Consider the following 26,163-nt stretch of genomic DNA (forward strand, 5'->3'; position numbering starts at 1 on the left):
TTTTAATGTAGCCTATGTGCCCTGTATATTTCCTTGTGTTGTTTTGTTCTGGTGTGTGTACGTGAGTGTGTGTACGTGCGTACGTATATGTGTGTGCGTGTATATACATGTGTGTACATTGAGGGGAGATCGGACAAAGAGCAAGGGAGCCCCATGACATCCGTGTGTATGCTGTAACCTACAGCTGGCTAAACAAAGAAACCGCTCTATTGCAATGAATTACTCCCAATCACGCTGTTTCTTCTCCTTTTTACGTGTAGGGATCCTGAACGCCGTTTATTCAGCAAAAGGTAAGAATGCTTACAAATATTTTCTCTCTCTCTCTCTATCTCTATATATAAATATCTATATATCTATAAACATATATATATATATATGTGTGTGTGTGTGTGTGTGTATATATATATATATATATATATATATATATATATATATATTATATATCATATATATATATATGTGTGTGGTTTTTTTTTATTGCGGGAAAAAGTACCATTATTGTTTTTTGATTGGCTTATTAACATTTGCATAATTGTTTTGCCAGAAACCACTGGAGCCCTTTGTCATCAGACTGGGCAATAAATACTCACAATAATCAGGCAGATAGTATTTACATTTATTTACATAATTGGGGCACACATTTTATAGTCTAAGTGCATATTCAAATAATTTACTTTATTAAGAATTTATGTTTGTAATATTTTTTATACTCCATTTTTGTAATTTACAACTAGAACTCTAATACTAATAAATATTCTAATAAATATTATAAACATAAGCCCCTAAGAGAATACAAGAAAAACTGATTGCGAGACCATAGGAGTTTTAAAATCTATATTGTATTATTTATGAACTGATTATTATATACCAGAAGCCACTAAATTAATATTTTTAGGATTATTATTGTGATTTTTGATCAAAGTCTTCCTCTGTTTTTTTTGTCTCCACCTATCCGGCTTTGACCCAAAGACTCGTCCAGCATCAGTTGCTCCTCTCCAGGGATACCTACTCCTGATCTGTTTGCCCCTCAGCCCCTGCAGTACCCAGTCGCCCTCTCCACTCTGTTCCGATGAAGGAGGCCGACGCCATCAAGCTGTTTGTGGGGCAGATTCCCCGGAATCTGGAAGAGAAGGACCTCAAGCCTATTTTCGAGCAGTTTGGCAAGATCTATGAGCTAACTGTGATTAAGGACAAATACACTGGCATGCACAAAGGTAGGTCTCGCCATTATAACGCAGCAAATATTGAAAGACAAAAAGCTAGACAGATAGATAGATAGATAGATAGACTTGTGACAGTAAGACAGATAGATGGATTGGATTTTCCTGTGCTGAGTGTCACACGTCTCCATGGAAACTGTCACACCTCCTCTCGTCTTCATCTCCTGTTAACACTGCAACGTGAGATCATGAAGACAGGCAAACAAACTCAATTACTACACATACGCTGTGAATCAAAAAGCACTTTGACACATGAGTATGATTGTTGCAAAAAAACTGGGTGCCTATGTAGAAATGTATTGAAATTTGTGAACATGCTTGTTTATATTCCACAAAAGAGGGTATATAAAGGTGGGATGGATAGGTTTGTAATATATGGTTTATAGAGTTGAGAGTCTCCTAATTATGGTAATGATTAGGAGCCTGTAAATGATGGCCACTTCTAGCAAAAGATCAGAAATAAACCGTAGCAAACTCTCTCTCTCTCTCTCTCCCCTCTCTCTCTCTCTCTCTCTCTCTCTCCCTCTCTCTCTCTCTCTCTCTCTCTCACACACACACACACACACACACACACACACACACACACACACACACACACACACACTGACCTGGGGTCCTGTGTGTTATGAACCAGATTAGGTTGTATGCTCCAATCAGTGTAATGGGCCTGTAAGCCTGGGTAACACGGGAAGAATCTGTTGTTTTGAGAATACCCATGGTCACAGTAAGCCCCTCTTAAAAGCAATGAGATGGGCCATAAGATGCATGTGTGTCTGTGCGTGTATGTTGTGTACTTTCTTGTGTGTGCTTAAGTGTGTCTTGTCTTTCTGTTTGTACTTTATTTATCTTATGGCATTATGTTGAGTCATTCTTAATTCTTCGGATGTACAATCTGCGTGAATGTTTCCTTCCTAATGGTCAAATCTTCTCTTCTTCACTCTGAATCTACATTAGTCTCTCTGAGATGTCGGCCGGATGCTAACCCGCTGCTAATCTTGTTGTCTTAGTGCTGGTGACAGGTGTAGTAAAGAGCTCTGGCCAGCCAGCTCTACTACCTACCCCTCCCTCACACACACAGACACAGGTACAGCAAATAGGAAAAAAGAGGGAGTGTATTTGGAGTGATCGTGAGGCATGCATAGTGGTTGGTATAGGGCAGAAACCTGACTGTGCCCAGCCTGTAAGGCCTTGTTAGCCCCAAGCACATGTCTGTGGTGCTGTCGTGTGCTGACTCGTGCCGTGCCGTTCTGAAATGTGCCGTGCCGTGGAGTGTCTTTCTCTGCTCTAGAGTGCATCATCATGGTGTTGTAAAATATAATTACACTGCATGAATATATTGTTTTTTATCCTCTCGCACAATTAGCACAGTGATAATTCAGACTAGGTGACAAGTAATAAGGGAAGGCATCAGAAAAGGAGACATTTAAATGATTTAAATGGTGTGTGGCTGTGTATGTTTCTAGGGGAGTGATACAGAGTCAGAGATAGAGAATGAAAAATTTTAGAGTTACTCACTGAACTTTTCTGCCTTCACCCCTTTTCGTTCTCTTTCTCTGTCTCTCTCTGTCTGACAGGATGTGCGTTTCTGACGTACTGTGCGAGAGAGTCGGCACTGAAAGCCCAGAGTGCTCTACACGAGCAGAAGACACTACCAGGGGTAAGTGCACATCACACATATACACACAAACACTCATTCCCAGACAGTACACACTTCACACGTCTGCAACAATACACACAAGCTTGCATATACATTCACGTCACACGAGCCCCCTCCCTTCCTACATATACAGAATGTGCCAACTACCTTGTATATAAACACAGACACACACACTCACACACACACACACACACACACACACACACACACACACACACACACACACACACACACACACACACAACCAAGTAGCCTCACATCAGTTTGTGTCCATGCTACTGAAGGTTCAGCTCCCTTTAGTAACACTGACATAACACAACATAGCAGCCAGCAGGCATCTTGCTGCTAAGCGAAAACACTCCCTCTCACTGGAGACACATAGGGCACTCCTTGAGCATTATCATCTCCATTTCTCTATCTTTCTCTGTTTCTCCATCTCTCTCTCAGTCCCTCTGTTAGCCTCTGGTGATAGCTCCCGCCTAGAGAGTGTGTGTAATTAATGTGGCCATTCCCCTTTGTCTCATCCCAGTTCCCCTCAGTCTCTCTAGTGAGGGATCGTGTGCTGCAACTGGGCTGGGGTCGGACACTGTTCATTATGGATGGGGCACTGTGCGAGATCTGTGTCTTTCTCGTAGGCTGTACCTCTCTGTCGCTCTGTCGCTCTTTTTTTCTCTCTGACCTGGTTTCCACCACAGTTAACAACGGATTTTACAGTAACTCTTTTGGATAATTTTGCAATTTTAACCTATTTCTTAGACTAAAAGTAGCATGCACAACTACCCAGCCCAGACAAAGTGCTGTGAAAGTGTAGGACGTTTTGTAGAAATTACATTTTCCTAGCTTTGACTAAACTTTGATTTATAACAGAATAGTGAATGTACCTCTACCATCTCTGAGGTTTTCTCTATCTCATTCTCTCTATGTCACTCTGCCACTGATCAGACTTTCAGCTCCTGTACCTTCTCCGTAAGCTGGGGTGTTGATAAGATCTCTGTGAGAAAATGGTTGCAGGAGAGCCTGAAGAAAAGGCTTTGGGGGAAGGGAAATGTTCTTACACACACAAGCACAAATTCCTGCATATATACATATTGCAATCATGCATGCTTTTTCCATTCAACCTGGGAATGCCTCTACATTCATACATACTCACACGTAAACAAAGCATGTTAATGATGACATTAATCGAATTAGGGCCTACTAAGGGCTCTGACCTTTCTTCAAAAATCCCCTTTCCACTGTCTGCTGTGTCTTGTTCCTCTCTCTCATGTTGCCTTTTTGTTCTCTGACTTATTCCTCTAACCCTTTCCAGTGCGTTTTACTTTTCTGGGGATGACATCAATAACAAGCTTGCCATAGTGAAAGGAATTATCCATAAGCGTGCTTTATGAGCAGATAGTTGCAGCGAATTTCAAGATAAATTGTGATAAATATTCTGGACACATGGAGGAAACATTTGCAGGGAGGATACTCATTAGCGGTACAGTTTTACTGAAGAGCCAGCACACAACAATCAGAAGCACCACTCCCCTGAGGAAGAGAAGTGCTGAAATGAGGGTGTGGCTGTTGTGTGCTGGGTTTTCAATAAGCCTGAACTATTAATGAGCAACATTACTTTTTCTGCATGTGGCTTTCCTCAATTTCGAGTAGCTTGCATTCCCCTTTGAGGTTTATGAGAGAGAGATATCATACCTTATTCTGTCCAGTTTGAGGCAAAAGTCCTCAGGGTAAAGTACTCACAAGAATATTAACAATGATTCGAAGAAGAGCTTATCTTAGCATGTTTGTCTGCGTTCAATGAACTGATTGATTAATAACAATAAATGGAAGCTATAAACACAGTTTTCCACCAGCTATTCAAAGCACTCACAAATGTTTCTTACTCAATTCCATTAATAACCCTGTTAATCACTCTGCTATATTGACTACTCCTTGAGTTTGATATAATTTTTCAAAGGATAAATCACCATCTAATATCTCCAAATAATTCCAAACAATTATTTTGGTGTATTTATTTTAGCTTGGAGGCCTTTACATAGTACAACAGCTCCTCTCCCTGTATCTTTTCTAAGGTTTAGCTCTGCTATCACTTTCCACTACCTGTCTATACCCTTTCTCTATCCTGTGTGTCTTCCCTCTTCTTCCTCCCCCTCCCTGGCTGTTATCTTCTTTGACAGGATCTAGAAATGACTTCAGAGTATTTCTCCCTCTCTTTCACACTTCCTCCCATTGTCCAATTCTTTTCTCTCCCTAAGAATTGCTTTTTCATCTCTATCTTATTCCTCCTTTTATTTCCCCTCCATGCTTTCCCTCATTCCATTTGATCTCTTTTTTTCCCCTCAAATCCACTGTCCTGTGTTCAACTCCTCCCCTCTCGTCCTCCACTTTCTCTGCACCAGTAGAATATTATAGAATGTACCCTTCACTACCCCCAGCCCTTTCATCGTTCACTCCTTTTCCTCTCTAAAATCTCTTCATGGTATCCCTCTCTTATCCCTCCTTTTCCCTTCCAGCTGTCTTTTACTCATTTTTTTCCCTCACTGCACACTCACGCTTCCTCCTCGGATTCTCATTTCACAGTCATTTATGGTAACCCTTCTCCTAAGACCTCCTCTCAACGTCAGTCCCTCTCTCTCCATTTCCCTCCTCCAACCACTCCTACCCCCCCACCCCTCCCAGCAGTTCCTCTACCCCTTGTCTCATTTCCCCTACTCTTGATTAGTTGACCCTTTTGACCGTTTCACACCCCCATCTCCTCCCTCTCCTCCCCCTCTCTCCTTCTTCCCCGGCTTCACTTGTTAAGCTGCATGATTAGTTTCTCACAAACTCATTTTCATAGTCCGATCCTGGGATCACTGTGGGGCAAGGGGGGCTGAGGTGTGTGTGTGTGTGTGTGTGTGTGTGTGTGTGTGTGTGTCGGTGTGTGTGTGTGTGTGTGTGTGTCTGTGAGTGTCTGTGAGTGTGTGTGTGCATGGTAGTCTTGGCTGAATGGAACTTGAATCTTAGGATCACTCTTAATTGTAGGCTTGGTGGAAAGTCAGGCACCTCATACAACTTTAATAGAACTGTAGCATCACACATCCATACAGATGTGATTCTCTTACACCCATGGCCAAGCAATTAAGGTTTGGTGGCAAGTTCAATGCTACACAGCACTCTTGCTGCTCCTGTCTGTCACTCACTGATGGGATTTAACGCTGATTTAACAGTTCCAGTCAGCCAGTAGAAGAATGAATGGAGAGAGACAAACACACAGAGGGATGCAGAGAACTATAAAACAATTGTCCCCCGCTAGCTTCAGCAGGGGCAGTAGACTGTCAGATTGGAAAATGAGGAAAAAGGATAGAGGGATTGAGAGAGAGAGAGATGAACAGATGGTCTTATCAGAGTGTCCTGTGCCTTGTGTTTAATTTGGACACAGAGAGGGAAAGAGAATAACAGAGGGAGCATGAGATGAAGAGAAAAACAGAGAATAAGAGTGAGAAAGAGATGCCTTATATTAGTCACAGTGGCAGAAATTTAACAGTGCAACCACTAGTAAGTCCCAATGTAGCATACAGATATTTTGGTGTATTAGATGTGGTGAAGAGATTCCCCTTGGGATACATCCACATGAAAGAGCTCATGTTTAGCTGTTGCGTATCAGTCTTGGTTTGCACTTGAAAATTGAATTTCGCATTTGCATTTGCATGTAGGGCTTATACCAAATGGGAATGATGAGAGAAATATGCAGTGAGGTAACAGAACAGGACAAATAAGAAGAGAAGACAAAAAGGCATTGCTATCAAGCAGTAATTTTGATTTATTTAATTATTTTCGCATGTCTTTAGAGGAGCCATGAGGTTTTGAGATTCAAGTCTCTCTGCCAGTCATTAACATCTCTACATACATGACCTGTAATATACACCACATTACCAAAGATCATTAACAACGATTTTCATCACACACATATTTGCTGTTCAAGGGACTAGACGTACAGTAGTTCAGTGAGTAATGTGTGTCTCGTCCAGAGATGATGGTAGTAGACTGACAGCGTGTGTCCAGGGTCAGAGATCAGGGCTCAGCCTCAAGTCAACAAATCCAGGGGGCTGGTCTCAGAGCTGTAAAGGTTTTCTTCCAGGAGAACCATTAGAAGGGAATGACAACTGCATTTGTCAGAATGGTGACGAGGGAATGCTGAATCGAAAGTTGGATACAGAATGTCTATTATTAATTTTTTTCTAATTTTAGTAGTAATACCTCACACACTCACTAATAAATGCACATCCTTGCTCATACACACAGAATTTACAGTAATCATTCATACATCGTAATCCCCCAATCCATCTTTTCTCCCTTTTTCATCAGGCCACACTTCACTCCCGGCCTGTTTAGATTTTAACCTCATATCTCCCTAAAATCTCTTTCTATCACTCTAACGCTCCCAGGCCGACTGCTACTGTATTTGCTCCCTTATCTTTTTCTTTTGTTCTTTGCCGTCAGTATCTCTCTCTCCATTTAATCTGCGCTCTCTTCTCTTTGCGTTTATCACACCCTTCATCTTTGTCCTACTTCAAACACAAGTGTTCGTACACCCACACATACATGTACACAATCAGGCACAAAAACATACTCGCACACATCTGTTTGGTCACGCTGGCATCCGCAGATCTCAGCGTAGGTGAAATTAAAGTGTGATAAGCAGCTTACCAGGTGTGTGTTGTCATGCTTCACTGCTCTCCAGGCAGCACTCTGCTCCCTGTTCTTTGATTAGAGCCAAACTGAAACATACACACAGACACACACATCCTTCATTGATACACTGGATTCCTACTGAATTATTAAAAAGACAGAAGAAGCACTGCAGGAAAGTAGTTAACAATAACTGATACAGCAGAAGATCAATACACTTATGAAAAATATAATAAAAGTTTGTACTGTGGATATTGATTAAATGCATATGGTATGACAACGTTCTTAAGCCAATAAATGTGAATATTTACATGGTTTCTGCTGGACCATGCAAACATGTCGGGAGCTGTTATGTATTTTATGAGCCTAGATCGTAGGGAGAAGGAGTAAAGTTATTTATGTCCCAGGCTGAAAAGGCTACACTTTATATGCATGAACAGTACGGACTCACATGGACTCAGCTGGGTTCTTGGTGCAGCAACACCAGCTCAGTAGTAATGCCAGTGCTGTTTCCTTACAGTTGTACATCACATCACATGCTAACATCACCTGAAATATAACATTTTGGTTCACTGAAAAACCAAAATTGCCTATCCCTTTAGTATGTCAGTAGTGTTATGAGACTGGAAAGTTGGGCACAATGTTTTCATGTGTCCATCATCCAATTCTTATAGTTGATGTTTATCAGATCGAATCAGGACGATTAATGTGTGCATGTTATGTATGTTCTGTGTGTGTTTCCATGTGGAATCTAAGATGCCTGGCAGGCAGCCTCCCTATGGGGCAAAGCTATGATGAGCAATTATCCACTAGGGCGACTTTGTAGGCTAATTTAGCATATTTATGTGGTCAGCAGCACTGTTTACTATTCCCCTTCACTGCTTACTGCTGCACTTTCAATTTAGAACAGACCCCAGTTTCCTCTCTCACTGTCTCTCTCTCTTTTGTTTTCTCTCTGTCTCTTCCTCCTCTGCCATCCTTCTGCCTCTATCTCTCCCCGCCTGATGGGGTTTGTGATGTGTATCACTTCCCCCTCCCTTGTGCCGTTTCTCTATTTTTATCCTCACTGTGTGTGGGATGGGACAGGAGTAGAGGGACAGGTGTAGAATCAAGTGTTTTTGTGTGTGTGTGTGTGTGTGTGTGTGTGTGTGTGTGTGTGTGTGTGTGTGTGTTTGTGTGTGTGTGTGTGTGTGTGTGTGTGTGTGTTTTTGGTGGGTTTGTGTGTGTAGTGTGTGTGTGTGTGTGTGTGTACAAGAAGTAGAGAGAAAGAGGAGGAGCCAGAGAGATTGATACGGGGGTATATGCACAGCAGAGGGGTGTTTGTGTGGGGTTGTGTACAGCTAAGACCAAGGGGGATTTAGCATGTTTGTCTTAAACAAAAGTCTTTAATGTGTGTGTGTGTGTGTGTGTGTGTGTGTGTGTGTGTGTGTGTGTGTGTGTGTGTGTGTGTGTGTGTGTGTGTGTGTGTGTGTGTGTGTGCTTGTGATATATGTGTGTGCACATGACAGTGCATTTGTGCATGCAACATGGAGAGAGAAAGAAGGCCTGCCTCATATTTCACCACAAAATTGAGGCAGAATCTAATCATAGCCTCATAAAAGCCTGACCCTGGAGCGCGTCTGCCTCTGTAAGGCCTGACACACGCAGACACACTCACACACACATATATGCACACATAGGAACATTTGTATCTTGGCCAAGTTTGAAATTTTATGTTTGTGTGGACACATGATTACCAGGGTATGTGACTGTTCACTGCCAAATCTGTGTCTCTCAGATGCTGAGCTCTAAAGTAGCCCTAAGTTGAGTTGAGTCCATATCACTCACCATCTGTTTTGTAAATCCAACCAGCTACAAAAATTTTCAGGGCCTAGTTTCCACCATTCATAGAGTGAAAAAGACTATTTAGTTGCAATTACCAGCCATCATTATTGCATCTGATGATGGACTGATGCATGCTTTGTTCTAGTAACTTAAAGCTGGCATCCGACACTGAGTGAAGCGCAGCATGGGCAGCTTTAGCATGCCCATTAAATCCTGGATTCACACATTGGCTTACGGCAAGCTGCACACTTAAGGTGATGAATCTGGAAATCAAATCACTTAAATGCAGTGACCTTAACAGATGCCCAGATCTCAGCATTTGCACTTGGTTAGGGCTTTGATCATTGAGCAGTGTCATTGATGTCCAGTGCCAGTTCATTTAGCAAACATCACTCCCTTTTTACCTCAGTTACTGTAACATTCACCATTTCATTTCCATTTCCAAGCACAGATCGGTACATGTTGGCTGCCAACTCGAGCTGCCAACTGCATGCATGTACTGCAGCTCTCAGAGGAAAACATGACAATATAGAAACACGGAGTTGGAAGAAGATGCAGATGCCGCCAGATTAAGTGTTTTCAATCCTTCTGTTGGCTGAATATGCATGGGCTGAGTTCTCCGTTGTAAAGGACAAAGACGCCCAATTTATGCTTCAATCAGAATTTGATCCTCGATGCTGACTCAGAAATTGAACCAGAAAGTTTTATATTGAATTTTGCAACTATATTAAATATTTTTCTAGATTAAATTTTACTTTTTGCACATTTACACAAATAATTTATGTCTAAATTGGCTGTTACACAACACATATCAGTTTACACAAACCTGGATTTCAAGTCATACAATCTTCTACAATATGCATTATGACAAGTCAAGATTGATGTTGGCATGAGTTGACATGTTTCACTCTGTTCATGTGAGACTGTGGAACTAAAAGCTTCAGCCTGCAATCCAGACACCTTGTCTCAGCATGTAATATTTATATGTCTGCACTGAGAGGGATGTATAGAACAGGGCCCATATGGGGGGGCTGAATGAGTGTGTGAATTCATCTGAATGAAAAGGGGTGTTAAGAGCAGTGGAGGAGGGCCATGAAGAGGTTTGCCATAAATAGGGGTGTATGGAGAGGGAGGGGGCAGGGTGAGACAGGGGAGGAGCAGGGGAGGTCGGGTTAGAGAGAAGGAGGAAACAAGACAAAAGTTTGCAATAATGAGCGTGGAGAAAGGGGCAGGCGGGTGGTGTTTGGAAGAAAGGGCTTTTTCTGGGTGGTGTAAGAGTGGGAGGGAGTCAGGGTGCACTTCTGTCAGTTTAAACAGAGACATCTGTCAGAGGGGGCCACTGGTGTATGTCTGCATATATGTGTGTGTATGTGTGTGTGTGTGTGTGTGTGTGTGTGTGTGTGTGTGTGTGTGTGTGTGTGTGTGTGTGTGTGTGTGTGTGTGTGTGTGTGTGTGTGTGTGTGTGTGCGCGTGTGTATGTGTGTATGTGATTAGGCAGGCAAGGGGATGACAGGACTTTAGTTGCACCTGGGGTGTGACCTCTGCTCCGAGGTCCCCTCTCTAACCACGCTTCAACCTGCTGTCAAGATAATGGCCTTTTCACACTGAGCACAGGGCAAAGCTGGAGCTTTATACCACCAAAATACATTGACGTAGATCATCACACTTCACAATGCTCTGTCCAATAACAGAGGACAGGAGAATAGGACAGCAGGGCTTATATAGCTCTACGGTCTTTGGTCTGTTAATGTGTGACAGGAGCCATGTTTTGATAATGCACTTTTGAGGATGTATGTGGATCTTTGCCAAGTAATTGAAAGCATTTAGGTTTATGTTTTTGTTTAAACAAGTTTAGGTTCTGTTCATTTTTTGTAAATTTGGATTTTAAGCACATTTCAAGCTATTGAATGTAAGACTATGCACACTTCTTAACTTTATGTGTATGGTTTACTACATTTTAAGGTTTGTACTGTATGTGAGGTTTATCTGATTTAGATTAATTATTATATAACTTCTAATTAATAAGTTAGAAATGTTATCTTTAGACATATATGCTGACTCTGCACTGATTGTATGAGTACACGTAATTCTGTCTTCATCGTGTTTCAATCCTAAAACACAAAAAATTACACCTTTCTCCACTCTAAGCCCCGTTCCTTGACCTTATGTGAAATATTATGAGGACAAGTAAGATGTATCATAAAGAGTTAGTAAAGGACAACAGTGAGATTATTTAGCCAAATTGTAATAGATTAAGGTTAGATAAAGGTATTGGATCTTATGATCTGATCTTAATATACTGTCTTGGAACTGATCATCCAAACATCTATCAAGTAAAGTGAGCACAGCCTAACACAGAATACATTTTAGAAATTTAAAGTATGCCTTATGTATTATTTATTTATTCTTATGACATGCACAAAAACAAAAACAGTAGATGTCAATTTGATATTATTCCCTTCAGTAAAGCTCATAAAAGAACATACAGGTCATTTACATATTTGTCTTCCCTTAATTTTATGGGATCCTGCCTAATGCTTTAACTGTTTGAGCATCTGAAAATGTGCCACTGGCTCCGTATTGAATGTAATCTCAGTGAATATGAGATTTTTGCAATCATGAATTTATATGGCTTTGAGCAGCCTTTTTAATTCACCAGCTCATTTCCCAAAGGACTTACACTCCCTAAATAGAAAGAAGGTCCAAGTGCATAGGTCTAACAGTTATCCGCTATAGTGCTGTTGGATTATGTTGGACTAAATCCAAAGGATCAAATTTCAGTGAGTGCTCCACTGCTGCATGCAAAATGTTCTCATTGGGGTTTGACAAAAACAGCATAATATTATAGGGATCAACAGGGTAGTTAGTTCTGCTTTATGCATGATTTGCTTCCATTTCTATAGAGAATGATAAAGAGAAAAAAAGGGTGAGCGAGAAGAGAATATGTTGGTAATCCGTGCTCCAGTAGAGAGGCTGATGAAGGGTTAACTTCCAGATAAAGTATAGAGAGGAGGAGAAGGAGGGCAGACTTCTCAGGTGTGAAGAATGGAATGAGAGAGACAGAGGAAGGTGGGATGAGACCAGGGGGATGGGCCGCTCAGGAGCTTGTATTATGATTGCGGGCCCCTGTTGCCAGGCAACCAAGCCGAGCGAGATGCTAGGTTGCTAGGTAACCTGGGGGATGCAAAGCCTTAACGTGGTGTGATAGAGAGACAGGAGAGAGGTGGGGTGGAGCTGTGCTGCTTTGCTGCTCCACCTTCCCGATCACTCTCTCCGTTTCTCACAGCTAAGTATCTTCATTCAGCTGTGAATGAGATTCATAAACTCAGTTTCATCAGAGAGTCGTAATGGTACACGCTACCGTATCATACTAGTTTTACTGAAATGTAAACACACTCAAACACAGTACATAAAAATACTCCATTCTTCGTCTTCTTCCATAGATGATACATGCAGTAGTAGCTGAGTGATATGTAGATGAATGTAGATGAAATGATTACTTGATTGTCAAAACAATTGCATATTAATTTTGATCCCCTCATTGATCTTGCTCTAGCTGAAAGTGTTAAAATTTCAGAAATTATCTGTCTGTTCTAGCTGAGAGAATTAAAAAATAAATGTTCCTAGTTGTATAATCATCACATCCATACTACAGATTATTTTTTGTCAAACTTTTTTGTCAATATCTTCTGAAAAAACCCACAGTCATACTGAAATATGGACACATTGTCACCAAACTATTCAGTCAGAAATATTATATTAATATTATATATAATATTATTATTATATTTTATTTTGTAAGTAAACCATGTACAGTCTTAGTCAGAGAACCATTTCACTTCTATTGGAGCAGAAACAGTGGACTGATCAACATTAAAACTATATTTAGGTGCCCAAGCAGGTACTTTGTCTAGTTCTAGTTTGTCCCTTTTAAAAACATTTAAATAAAAAAAAAAAAATCACTCTTAAAAACCTTGTTTTGTAGAAAACAAGGTTTTTAAGAGAGAAAATATACAGTCAAAAGTGCTGCTATTTAGCTCAATTTTGGTTTTGCCAAATCAACATAAGGCTTCACTACACTGATGATAATGAGTTAGTATGCCTGCAAGGCATGTTACAGCAATGATGAAAGAAAATGAGAGAGAGTGACAGTTAGAGTGTCACGAGAGAAAGAAGTGAATGAGGTAGAGAGAGTAGGACAGAGAGAGAGGGGATGGAAAAAGATAAAAAAAAAAAAAAAAAAAAGCAAAAGATGCCCATGTCAGGGTATGGAAGGATTATGGAGCTGAGAGTGGAAAGAGCGGGATCGAGGATGGGGGAGAGGATGAGGGAGAAATAGCGGAGAAGGGATAAAAATAGTTTTCCTTTCTTGTGCACTCTGGAAAATGGACATCTGAAATTGTGTGGGTGGAGTGTTCCAGAGGGAGACTGAAGGGGGGAAGGGTGTATGTGTGCATTTGCGTTTGTTTGAGGAAAAGAGATATGAAGAGCGAGTATTTGTTTGTTTATACACATACATACATACACACACACACACATCACTGCGTGTTGTCTGGCTGTGCACTGTAATCAGTTTTATATTTCTGTTTGCAGGAACATTTGTGCAGTTTTGTCTTCCAGAGTTTTGTTGGCAAAAAAGAACAAAATGATAACACTGATTCAACACTGTAGTTTAATCCATGTTCCAAATAGTGCATGTACACACACACATTTACATACACACACTACCCCCTACCCTCATGATGTGGTGTAATGGTTTGTTCCACTGATTTTCCGTAGGTGGGGGAGGGGGTAGAATACGATTTGATTGGATAATCCAAGGATTTAATATCCCCTAATCCTGGGACAATCCTCTCTGCATTACTGTGGGGAGTAAGATTAACTGTATGTGTGTAGTATGTGTTTGTTTCTGTGTGTGCAAAGGGGCGGGTCCTCTGGGAGTGGGGGAAACTGTTGTGTAGACTTGTGTGTGTGTGCAAACACGTGTACATGTAAGTATGTGAGTGACATGTACTCTGTTTGTATTGGTGATGGCACCACAGCATGCAAGTGGAGCTGTGTTTGCATGCAGGGTTTGGCCATGCATGTATGAGAGAACGTGCCTCCACTGAGCTCGAGTGGTCATGCAGGCTCGTACACAATCATATATCACATATCTCGCCCTCATGCTTCGACGTGCCGCTGCTTACATATGAATCCACTTTCCTCAGAGATATAGAAACTCTGTCTTTCAGGGCTTTCAGGGCTTCTTAGTATGCAGCAGGACAGATCAAACTGTGCTACAGTATTAAACCAGCTCCTTGTACATGCACACGTTTGCAGATGGTTACTGTTAATTAAGTCTTAATTGGAACGTGAGTAATTAGAGGGTAATTTGACATGAAAGGAGCGTGTGGCTGTTCATGTGTGTTGGATTAAAGAAGGGAGAAAAAAAACAGAATGGAATACAGTGTGACTGACTAGCAGGGACTGTACTTTATTTGCATTTTTCTCTTGGGCTCAAGGGAATTTTAATTACTCTGCTACAATATAGATTCAGTTCCCTCACATTCTCCCTTGCCTTGTTTTGCTCTGAGCCAACTCACACTTACTTCCTCCTCTGGATACTTTCCACATCTCCTCATTATGCTCATATATTTCCTAGCCTGTTCAGTTCCCTTGTTCTCATACATTTTTACTAATACTCAGTGCCCATTTGTCACCTGTGTTTCATTATTTTACAGCTCTAAAAGGGAGAAAAAATAGTATGAAGCCAGCAACCCCTCTCCAGCACAAATTCTTTGTTTATCTGTAGAGCACAGCAGTCGCCCTTGGCAACCAGCATCCTTGTTTACCTACCCAGTGTGCCGTCATACTATTGCCATGACAACAAGCTGGTTGCCATGCCAATTTTCCAATGCCATTGTGTTGTCTTTGTAGCAGCAGTGGGCACCTCTCACCTGCTGCTTTTCTCCATCTCCTCTCCTTTTTACTCCCATCTTTCTTTATGTATTATACTAAATTTTTATCATGTCGATACTTTAAAACGTCATAAGGTCAAAAACACACCCAAATACTAAGACACAGATTGATAAGCCTTGATTGATAAGCCATAGTTTGTCATCATTAGGTGTTTCTTTTCAGTCTGTTTTACGGTCACAGCGATGAGCTTGAACAGGCCTAATGAAGGAAGAAATGGAGGAGGTGATGGATGAATGTAAGGATAGAGAAAGGGTTAGTGGACACAAATCTTGCTACAATCAGCCTGCTCTACAACACAGCCCAAAATCAATGAACAAGACGGGACTGATCGATGAGTTGATAGTGCAAGATGGATGGCAGCGTGGATAGACAGCAATAACACCAGGGCTGGGATATGATGGATGGATGGATGGATGGATGGATGGATGGATGGATGGATGGATGGGTGGGTGGGTGGATGGATGGATGGATGGATGGATGGATGGATGGATGGATGGATGGATGGATGGGTAGTGTGAATTCAAGGTCGCAGAAAACTGTTAGGGCGGAGTGTGTGCGTATTTTCTGTAAGTTTATGTTTATGCTGACAGCTCAAGTCAATAAAGGCATGAGATTATACACGTACATCATCCCTTCCTCTGCAGACCTTGTGTGTGTGCGTGTGTGTGAGTGTGAGTGCATGTGTTTTATGTGATCATGCTTGAAGATGTGTTTGCATCTGTGTGGGTTTGTGTCTCTGACTGTGTGTGATGGTTTTGTCTTAGATCAATAGCTTTGTGGTGACAGCTAAGAGCTGATTAATCAAATGTATGGATCAGTCTCTCTCTGCTCTGCCCTCTCCTCAATTACCAGCTTCATTACATTGCCTTAACACCCCACTGGGACCTTTCTCCATTCTTCCATCTCATCCTCTCCCTTTCCCCTCCTTCCTGACCCTCCTCCTCCTCTCTGTCCCATCCTGTCTTTTTTCTCATCCTCTGTTCTTCCTTCTGAGTTTTTCTCCTCCCTGTCTTTGAATAACTGTTCATAGATGCCAAGTACAGTAATTCAACCTCTATCGCTACAGATCACCTTTTGACTGGCAGTGAGAAAAAGCATTGATTAATACCACTATACACTCTGTCGCAGCAGAGTGAGGAACTTTAAATCTGAGCCTGACTGAAAACAATGTTTACTGAAGAATATAAGACGGTTGTTTTGATTTTGTTTTGCAACATTTCAAAGTTTTCTATTGAAAAATAGGACTCTACTCCACAAGCATGTTGTTTTTTCTTCTTTTTTTGCTTTGCTTTGTGTATTGATGTCACCCCCTTCTTAAATCCTCCCCTCTTCTCTCCTTTACCTTCTTCTCCTCACACTGGATCCATTCTTATTTTTATCTCTTCCCTCCTCGCACTTCTACCCTCTTTTCATTGCCATCATTCTGCAGCCCTTCTCCTCCCCCACTGCATCCCTCTGGCATTAACACTCTGTCTCATTGCCTCAGTGCTATGACTAAGCACTGAGCGTGTGGTATGTTTTTTTGGCTTTGTGTGTGACCAACCTGTGTGTGTGTAGATAGTATAGGCCATTCAGAATATGAGTATGCATGCATGCATTAACACTCTAGGCGATAGATGTAGTCGTGACATTTTTTAGACAGAGTAAGTCACGACTGAAGCACGTCCCACTCCTCCCCCTCTTTTTCTATTCTTTTTGAATCATCCTCTCAGGGGCAGCTTTGTTTTCATCCTCCCACTCTGTGTCTCTCTGCCTCACTCTTCATGTAATGCTTCTTTTTCCACAATTTCCATTCACTCCCTGGGTTCCTCTTGGCCTTCCACCTGGCCTTTCAGTCAATTGAAGTCAGTCGGGGTCCCCCAGGCGTCTTCCTCTCTCTGTCTCACGTTCTCCATCCTTTTATTTTTAACTGACTGTGCCTGTACCCTTCACATACTTGTCATCTCATCCCACTACAATCTCTCTCCACCCATCTCTCCCTGCTCCCTTCCCTCTCCCCCCTCTCTCCTCTATATCTGAGCCTACTCTTGTCCCTCATCTAATCCGTAGTTCTTCTGTAATCCAGATCAGATGGCCTGCATTCTTAATCTCATCACTTCTCAATCCCCCCCTTCCATTCTGTGTGTGTGTGTGTGTGTGTGTGTGTGTGTGTGTGTGTGTGTGAGAGAGAGAGAGAGAGAGTGAGAGAGAGAGAGAAGTCAGAGAGAGTAAGGTTGTTTGTGTTTTGACACAGAAAGAGAGCAACCTAGGACAGACTTCAGACACACCTGTCACCTGCTAACATTGATTTATCAGGGACTAAGAAACACATGATCATACACACACACAAATTAATCAGTGTTGTAATTAAAGGTTTGAGATTTTGTTCAAGAACCTCGGTATCACACTTTGGAACAAAATTATTTGTCAATACAGATAAATACCTCCTATGTAAAACGTCACTATTTTACTGTTTTATAAGCTTTTAGATGAAGGCCAGTTGGTCATATGCTTTGTCAGCTGAAATCTCCTGTCTTTTTATTTGTTTTACCATATTTATTATACCATATTGATTACTATTTTCTATTAGTTTCCCAATTCACTTGACACTTTTCAGAATATCTTGCAAAAGACTTGTAGTTGAAAATGAGTCAAGTGGCCAACCATGGCACCTTTACAGAAATGTTGAAGAGATGTCCTTTAGTAAGATAAATGGAAGGAGACTTGTTTATGTTGGCCATCTGTTTTGACGTTCCTGCTTGTTTGTCCCTCAGATGAATCGGCCAATCCAGGTGAAACCAGCTGACAGCGAGGGCAGAGGAGGTGAGACACACATAAACATATTTTAACACACACACACACGCACACATTTCAGTGTGACAGAGAGAAGGGTAGGTGTCAGGCTAGAATCAGATAGAAATGGAAAGTAGTCAGCGGGGTGCTTGGAGGGATTACTGGTCTCCAATTTTAGTAAATACATACACATGTACACATAGAAACACATATCCACTCCTCTCTTATCACTATTCTCTGTAGTCAATACTGCCCCCTGGTGGACAACAATGGTAGCTTCCATATATAGATACATTTCTATTAACACAATTTCCACACTCTTATCATCAGAGGTGTGACCAATTTAATGGAAATAACTTGTATATTTGTATTCTTTTCTTCCACATGTCATTGGCCTCTCAGAGGACAGGAAGTTGTTCGTGGGCATGCTGGGAAAGCAACAGAGCGATGAGGATGTCAGAAGGCTGTTTGAGCCTTTTGGCAGCATAGACGAGTGTACTGTCTTGAGAGGACCTGACGGCACCAGCAAAGGTAACAAACACTAAAAAAAGACACAAACTACCTTATTTCATCTAGTAGTACTTGTAGTCATTTGTGCTTTCTGTGTTTCGTTGCAGGGTGTGCTTTTGTAAAATTCCAAGGACACGCTGAAGCCCAGGCTGCCATCAACAGCTTGCATGGAAGCCGCACAATGCCTGTAAGTTACATGCATATGATTATAAATAATTAAAACCAGACAGGTATATAACACATACGCAATCAAAGCAAGCACACACTACAGAATGTTTGTCTTTCAAAGACGTGTGCATGAGTCAGCTGGGAGAGTTTACATTTTATCTAGGTACTAATGTGAGTAATGTAAGCTTGCCTTTGCTTTGGTCCTGTCCTTGGCGTCCTCTGTATGTTGGGCTAGGCCTGAGAACCATGTGACTTGTAAAAGGATTAAATGGATAGACAAAATGAATGAAGTCCCATTAACACATAAAGATGATAACACATAACATTACTTGTAATTGCAGCTGAAACTTAGGTTTGTTTCCATCTCTCTCCTCACAGGGAGCATCATCCAGTCTGGTGGTAAAGTTCGCTGACACAGAGAAGGAGCGGGGGCTGAGGAGGATGCAGCAGGTGGCCTCCCAGCTCGGCATCTTCAGCCCCATGACCCTCAATTACCCTGCCTACAATGCCTACACGCAGGCGGTCAACGCACAGGCAAGCAGTGCATGCACACAAACATTCACTGTACTACACACACATATACGCACCAAGTTTGTAAGGGGAGTGCTGTGCTTATGAAAGGATGTAATAAGTTTGAAGAGGCTATCAGTGGTCTAATTGGGGCTAATGTTATTACCCAGACAACAGAACATACGTCATCTGGCATTAGCTTTCCCGCAACACGCAACCATTAACCCACTGACTCAGGACATAATGGCCTTGTAATTAGATCTCTATTCATCTGTTCCTCCATCACTCCCTCTCCATGTCCCTTCCTCTCATTTTTTCTCTTTCTCTGTCTTTTCCCCATATACATCTGTCTCTTTGTCTTCTCTCTCCCTCACTTTTTTCCTTCTCTCTCCTTCCTCTCCCTCCTCCTCTTTCTTTTTCCCCATCCCCATCCTCTCCCTGTTTCCTTCCCTGTCTACAGCTTGTCCAGCAGCAGGCCCTGGTTGCCCAGTCAGCATACTTGTCTCCTGTGGCAACAGTTGCTGCCGTACAGATGCAGCAGATGGCGGCACTCAATGCCAACGGAATCATTGCCACACCCATTACACCCATCACACCATCCTCGGGTAGGCTCGCACACATACACACACACACACACACACAGACACACACACACACACACACACACACACGCACACACACACACTTGAATTTGTGCATGGTCCGACACATTCGGAGGTGCTGGAATATGTAGAATAGAGTGTATTGAGTTTGTAGTCATCAGCTGTATATTAAAGCACAAAATTTAGAAGTATTTAAATTAAATCCTATGCTTCATCAAAGTAAAAGTCATGAAAAACGTTCTACTTAGTTAATCATGGTCTTTTTCCAGTGTTTTGCATAAATATAGAAAGCTAATTTCACAAAAGATGCATGATTAAGGATGCTGAAGCGCTAGAAACAGGTGTAGTCGTATAGGTGGTATGGTGAAAGATTTGCAGTGACAGAGACATATTGTCTTGGGTGTGATCTATGTCTGTAGGTACAAACACTCCACCAACTATTGCAGCAACGCCTGTGCCAGCTCTCCCTCCACCAATAGGAGTGAATGGTTACAGCAGTGTGCCAGCCCCGACCAATGGACAACAAGCAACAGAAACACTATACACCAATGGAGTTCACCCATATCAAGGTATTTTAATAAAGTCAAAGTATACAGATGTGTAGAGTATTGCAAATTATACGTTAACCTAAGGGAAAATCATGAGGACTTATTATCACATTGCTTGTGTTTTTTCACCCTGACTGGTTTTATTTCTTTTTTTTCACTCTCCAGCTCAGAGTCCAGCAGCAGCCTTGGACCCCTTACAGCAGGCGTACGCAGGCATGCAGCACTACACAGGTTGGTGTATGGACAGATTAAAGCACTGACCAAATGTCACTTTGGTCTGGATTCTTAAAATTTATTAATCTCTAGCTAACAGTACATATAATGTAGAGTTTGTAACAATGGAGCTAAGCTTTTTGAACCAAAAGTAGATTCACGGGATAACAGAGGGTTAAAAGATGATGGAAAATAAATGTAAAATGTATTTTAAAAATCCCAGTGTAAATGCATGCTTTGAAAATCACTTCAGGTGCAGTAAATATACATATTTGGCCAGTTTAATTACAAATGTCAATGTATTGTCAGAAATAAATATTAATGTGCCCAGTAGAAAGATCAGGCAGTAGGTTAAATCCAGATATTCAGAACACAAGGAACACAAGGAAGGCCAGGTGTCTGCTTTCAGTTTGACAACCAATCGTTTCAAGGAAGCACATTTTTATAGGACAATTGATTACGTTATTATGTTGTTATTTATCTGATTTAATTGTAACTCAAAACACATATTAACGGCTGGTGATAATGTAGTACAGTTAATCATGCCTTTAAGCCATCTGACAATCAGATTCAGATTCAGATGATTCAATAAAAGGGGGACTGTAATGTGTGCATACCAGACTCAGCTCAACAGTGTCATTGTTTAGCAGACTTGCTCCATTCAGCTGTTAGTTAATAGTTTTCACCTTCAGCAGGAGACATTTCAGTTCAAATGAAATGACTCTATTGGACACAGCTATGTTGCCACCTGTTGTTTTTACCCAATCAGATTTTGTTACCATCTGTCTCTCCCAATAGCGGCATACCCTGCTGCCTACGGATTGGTTGGGCAGCCGTTCCCCCAGCAGCCAACACTGGTTGCCCAGCAACACCAGCAACCCCAGCAACAGCAGCAGAGAGAAGGTGATGTGACTTCCTGTCTGTCTGGGGCCACACCCCTCTATTCAATTTAAAGTTGTTTATTACAAGCATTTCACAGTCTGAGATCATTTATCACACTCTTCGTAATATGTGTGTCTGTGTGTGTGTGTGTGTGTGTGTGTGCCAGGTCCAGAAGGATGTAACATCTTCATCTACCACCTGCCCCAGGAATTCAGTGACTCTGAGATGCTGCAGATGTTCCTGCCCTTTGGCAATGTCATCTCGGCTAAAGTGTTTGTGGACCGGGCCACCAACCAGAGCAAATGCTTCGGTGAGACACACAGACGGGGAGAAAGAGGGAGTGAAAGAGGAGAGCAGATGTATCAGAGAGAGGAAAGGACAAATGAAAAAGACAGGGGCTGGCTTTGTGGAGGATAAACAATTATGTTAATTTCTGCATCTAAATTAAGGTGACATAAAGGTAACGTGAGGTCTTTTCTTTCTCTCTCTTTCAGGTTTTGTGAGTTTTGACAACCCCGCCAGCGCTCAGGCCGCCATCCAGGCCATGAATGGTTTCCAGATCGGCATGAAAAGACTGAAAGTGCAGCTCAAAAGGCCCAAAGATGCCAACCGCCCATACTGAGTGACAATTGAGAGGAGGAAGAAGAAATAGAGAGGTGAGGTGATGGTCAGGAGGTGATGAGTGACACTACATCAAGGAAAGTGGGGTGTTGTGTTGGGGGAGCAGGAGGATGAAATTAGATTAGTGATGAAAAAAAAAACGTGGAGAAGGTAACTTTAGCTTTGACAGTAGAATGCTAACTGATGGTAAAAAGTTAAGAGGAGAAGCTTAACATGAATTAGCAGCGAATATACATTGGGTTACTCATATAAAAACAGCTTAATCAACTCAGGAAAAGTGAAAATACTAAAATATTGTTTTCCTTTTTATTTTCTTTCACAATCTTATTTCCTTTCCTGCTGTTTTGATCTTTTCCTGAAATGGCAACTTACCTCACCCAAGATCCTTCCGTCCAATCATAATTCACGAGGACCCCATCGTTATGGCAATGGTTGCCTAGTGACTGATAAAGCCCTGACCCCCCCCTTCCTCTCGCATTGTTGTAAGTTGATTGGTTGGCCTGTGTTTGGGTTACTGTGGCGATTGATTGCCTGTGTTGGTTGCCCTTGGCAATTTTTGTTCTGTCACCTCGAGCAACCAGCCATGCATTGACCTGCATGTCCTGTTGCTGTAGTGACCACAGCCTGTGTTTGGTGCATTGTGACTTTATTTTGTATTGACCTGTGCACATACTGATCAATAACTGTCAGTCCAGGACTGTACTCAGATTCAATTGATTTGATTGGATATATGATACACTTAATCACTGCACAGTAATCTGATAAATTCTTTAGCAACGCTCATTATTTTTTTGCAGCTTTGTTTTTGATCAGTTTCTGTAGTGTTCTGTTTGGTGTCATTATTATTTGAACAAATTGTTTGGGTACAGTAGTGAGCGTGGGCATCCATGTGTACATTTGTGTCTGTGTTACACTGTTAGTGTGTAATACAGGAGTGTATAATCCTTGCTGTATCGGTGTCTGTATAGACAGGTTTTCCAGAGGTTTCCATAGTGGACTGGTGAAGAAATATAGAGCAACACTACAGTTTACTGCAAAATATCATTAAATTGTTGATGGAAAAATTAACATTTTTATGATTTTATGCAACACACAAAAAAGGCAGGCCATGTTGGACAAGATTGCATGAAATGATTATAAAGTACATTATACATAAGTTTAAATATGGCTAGCAACTGGTCCACAACGTGGGCCGTACAGTTTAGAGGAGAAAAGAACAGACAAGGCTTTGTAAGTTTAAGGACAAAATCACACTATTTTTGGGTGAGCATGCATTTTGTTGAGCTGTACTCTGATAGGCTGAGTTTGTAATCCTGGGTTGTGATTTGTTACACTGTTGTGGCACTTTAGTTTTTTGCTCCTTCATTTCTCTTTCTTGGTCTCTTTTACATCTTCTATCACTGCTTTTGTGATGTTTCCTCTCTCTCCCCTTCACTGCCTCCCTCCCCCTCCTCCTCATCCAGTCCCTTTATATCCTCCTTCTTGTTCCCCCTTTCTCTGTCAAATTATTTCTGCGCTTCACTCCATCCTAGCTTCCTCTTTCTATTTCTCTAGCTCGATTTTTTAAGGTAAAGGGTATGTGGTTTTCATGGTGGAAAAACAAGTGCCTCTTGCTTATTGGAGAACAGCCTTCAGCTATAGGAATTCTGGGAGAAATATAACACAGAGACAATATAGGATCTCTTCAGTTTGAGGTAAATTTAATCCTCCACAAACCCTAACCTTTACCAAAGAGGAGAAATTTGTGTATCTGCTGTCAAGTCAGTGTGTGGAGGCCCGGTGACATGGCAGCCCTCATTATAAATAGAGGATTCTGTTTCTATTTCTAGACAAACCTTTATATAACAAATTCTTGTGGATAATAAGAAGGTATTTATGTGTAATGGACCTGTCTAATAAAAACCTCTATTTTAACCCTTAAACCCTGCTGCCCCCATGTTAGTATGATTCAAACTGTCACCCAGAATTTCTATACTGCAAATGCCAGAGAGTGATGCATGTCGGTAGTAGTGTTTGCTTGCCATGATTCAAGGCACATGAGTGCAGCACATGCTCATAAGGTAACACATATAAACACATTATGCCCAGATACTGGGGCTTTACAAACACACAGACACACACACGCATACTTCCAGATACACGCTTCCAATCACACAAGGACACGAATAATGGATTTTCACTGTATTGAGTTGCATGAATCAGACACCGTGTGTGTATGTGTCAAAGCACCATGATTTATTGCTGTTGAAAGACAGAGCTTTACAACTGTGAATGATGCCACTTGTTTTAACTCACCAAGATGAAACTGAAACAAAGACAACTAGGAGCATCTCGAGGTGCAATTTGCTACAATACATATGATAGCAGTTAAAGTCATGGCTACAGAAGAGTTTTGTTTGATGGGGGGGCATGTTTGTCAATATGTACAGATCAGACAGAAACACTGAGCTCCAGTGTATATATAACTCTAACAGATCCTCCCCTCCTTCTCTGTCCCTCTCTCCTTGTTTATGTATCATTCCTTCTTCCCCCCAACTCTCCATCCCTTCACAGGTGACCCTTCAGAGTCCAGCCAAGGTGGAATCCCAGGGTTCATTGTGGTTTCAGACTGTCTGCTACCTTTGAGCATCTGGAGAGTGCAGCCACATAAACACACACTGACACACACTCACAGGAATACACATGCACTCTCAATACTGAACCTCAAACGGTACAAGGCTGATATACTAATGTATATAAGGTGCGCACTAACACACACACACACACACACACACACACACACACACACACACACACACACAGATATACATGGTTCACATGAGTCAGTAATTTTACCCATACAGCCGACAGCTTGGTTTGACCATAGTCTGTGTGGAGTTTGCCAACAGGGTGTTTAGTTCAGTTAATACAATTCAGACCAAGTGTGTATGGAAGGTACTGATGAAAAATGCTGATATATCACTTCAATAGACTTTAACATGTCTATACCATGTCTATTACATGACAAATATAGAGGGACCGATGTTTCATAATAAAAAAAAAAAGAAAATACAAAAAAGACGATTAAATGAGTAGGTTAGAGAGACTTTGGAGAAAATCCTAATGATCCTAATGTAAATAATTTAGTTTACAAAGAGCAGCATTTAAAAAACAAGAAAAAATGAAAAAAGAATACTACTTTAGATAAACACTGAACAGGACACAGCGACATCATTATTATTATTATTATTATTATTATTATTATTGTTATTATTATTATTATTATTATTATTATTATTACCACTAGTAACATCATCATCTACATAAAGGGATATTACATTCCAAATTGTGAAATGGGAAATCACTAACATATTTTAAATTTCTACTTAGATTTTAGCTGAAACACGGGGGGGGGGTTGCACTTTTATTCGGGAGGTTTTAATATTTGAGCTATTTTTTATTTATTTACTAATTTATCAATTATTTTGTTTATTGGGAGAAAGGGTTTGAGTGGGTTGCAATATTTTCATTTTAGAATTTTCTAGAGAAAACCTTTTGAGGGCCTGTTTCTGTCAGACTCTTGCAATCGAGTAATTATAATGTATGTATTAATTATTACAGCAATTATATTTATTTCTAATTTATTGAATCCTGATTTTGATCCACTCTCTTTTTAAGTTAAAATAAAAAGTATCATACTAAATGTCTCAACGTGATGTATTGATTGTGTATGTGTTTGTATGATTTCTTTTATGCAAAAATCTGCATTTGAATGAGTAAACACAAAATTGCCATATGAATGAGCGCCGCACATCCAACTTGTGACCAGAAGAGGTCATATGTAGAGCACATGTAACCAGAGGAAGAGAAAACATTTCACCCACATTGAGCTGATGTGCCAACACTTGTTATCTGCTGTATTCATTTATGGGAGTAGCCTTCCCTTTTTATCAGCAGAATTAAATGCTGTACTTGTTTTATCTTTGAGAAACATGGTGGGAAAAAAATTCTACAATTTCTCTCCCTTG

The 26,163-nt window shown here is 41.1% G+C and overlaps 1 protein-coding gene across 1 annotated transcript; it reads left to right on the forward strand.

Moving 5' to 3' along the window:
- Window positions 1–1,066: 1,066 nt before the first annotated feature.
- On the forward strand, window positions 1,067–24,893 carry celf3b (cugbp, Elav-like family member 3b). Its single transcript, XM_040117302.1, has 13 exons — window positions 1,067–1,214; window positions 2,795–2,877; window positions 18,084–18,132; window positions 18,505–18,633; window positions 18,720–18,799; window positions 19,159–19,302; window positions 19,751–19,895; window positions 20,312–20,461; window positions 20,606–20,671; window positions 21,452–21,556; window positions 21,702–21,845; window positions 22,030–22,191; window positions 24,710–24,893. The coding sequence occupies exons 1-12, from the start codon at window positions 1,070–1,072 to the stop codon at window positions 22,155–22,157; spliced, it is 1,368 nt and encodes a 455-aa protein (XP_039973236.1). The 5' UTR covers window positions 1,067–1,069; the 3' UTR covers window positions 22,158–22,191; window positions 24,710–24,893.
- The last annotated feature ends 1,270 nt before the right edge of the window (window positions 24,894–26,163 follow it).

This window comes from Xiphias gladius, chromosome 22 (assembly GCF_016859285.1).
Source record: "Xiphias gladius isolate SHS-SW01 ecotype Sanya breed wild chromosome 22, ASM1685928v1, whole genome shotgun sequence".
In the NCBI taxonomy this organism is placed as follows: domain Eukaryota; kingdom Metazoa; phylum Chordata; class Actinopteri; order Istiophoriformes; family Xiphiidae; genus Xiphias; species Xiphias gladius.

Excerpts from the sequence above, each read along its gene's own strand:
- celf3b (XM_040117302.1), top strand. The coding sequence starts at position 1,070 with ATGAAGGAGGCCGACGCCATCAAGCTGTTTGTGGGGCAGATTCCCCGG. Across the intron at positions 18,800-19,158 it reads ATGGAAGCCGCACAATGCCT|GGAGCATCATCCAGTCTGGT; the intron begins GTAAGTTACATG and ends CTCTCCTCACAG. Across the intron at positions 21,557-21,701 it reads GCAACAGCAGCAGAGAGAAG|GTCCAGAAGGATGTAACATC; the intron begins GTGATGTGACTT and ends TGTGTGTGCCAG.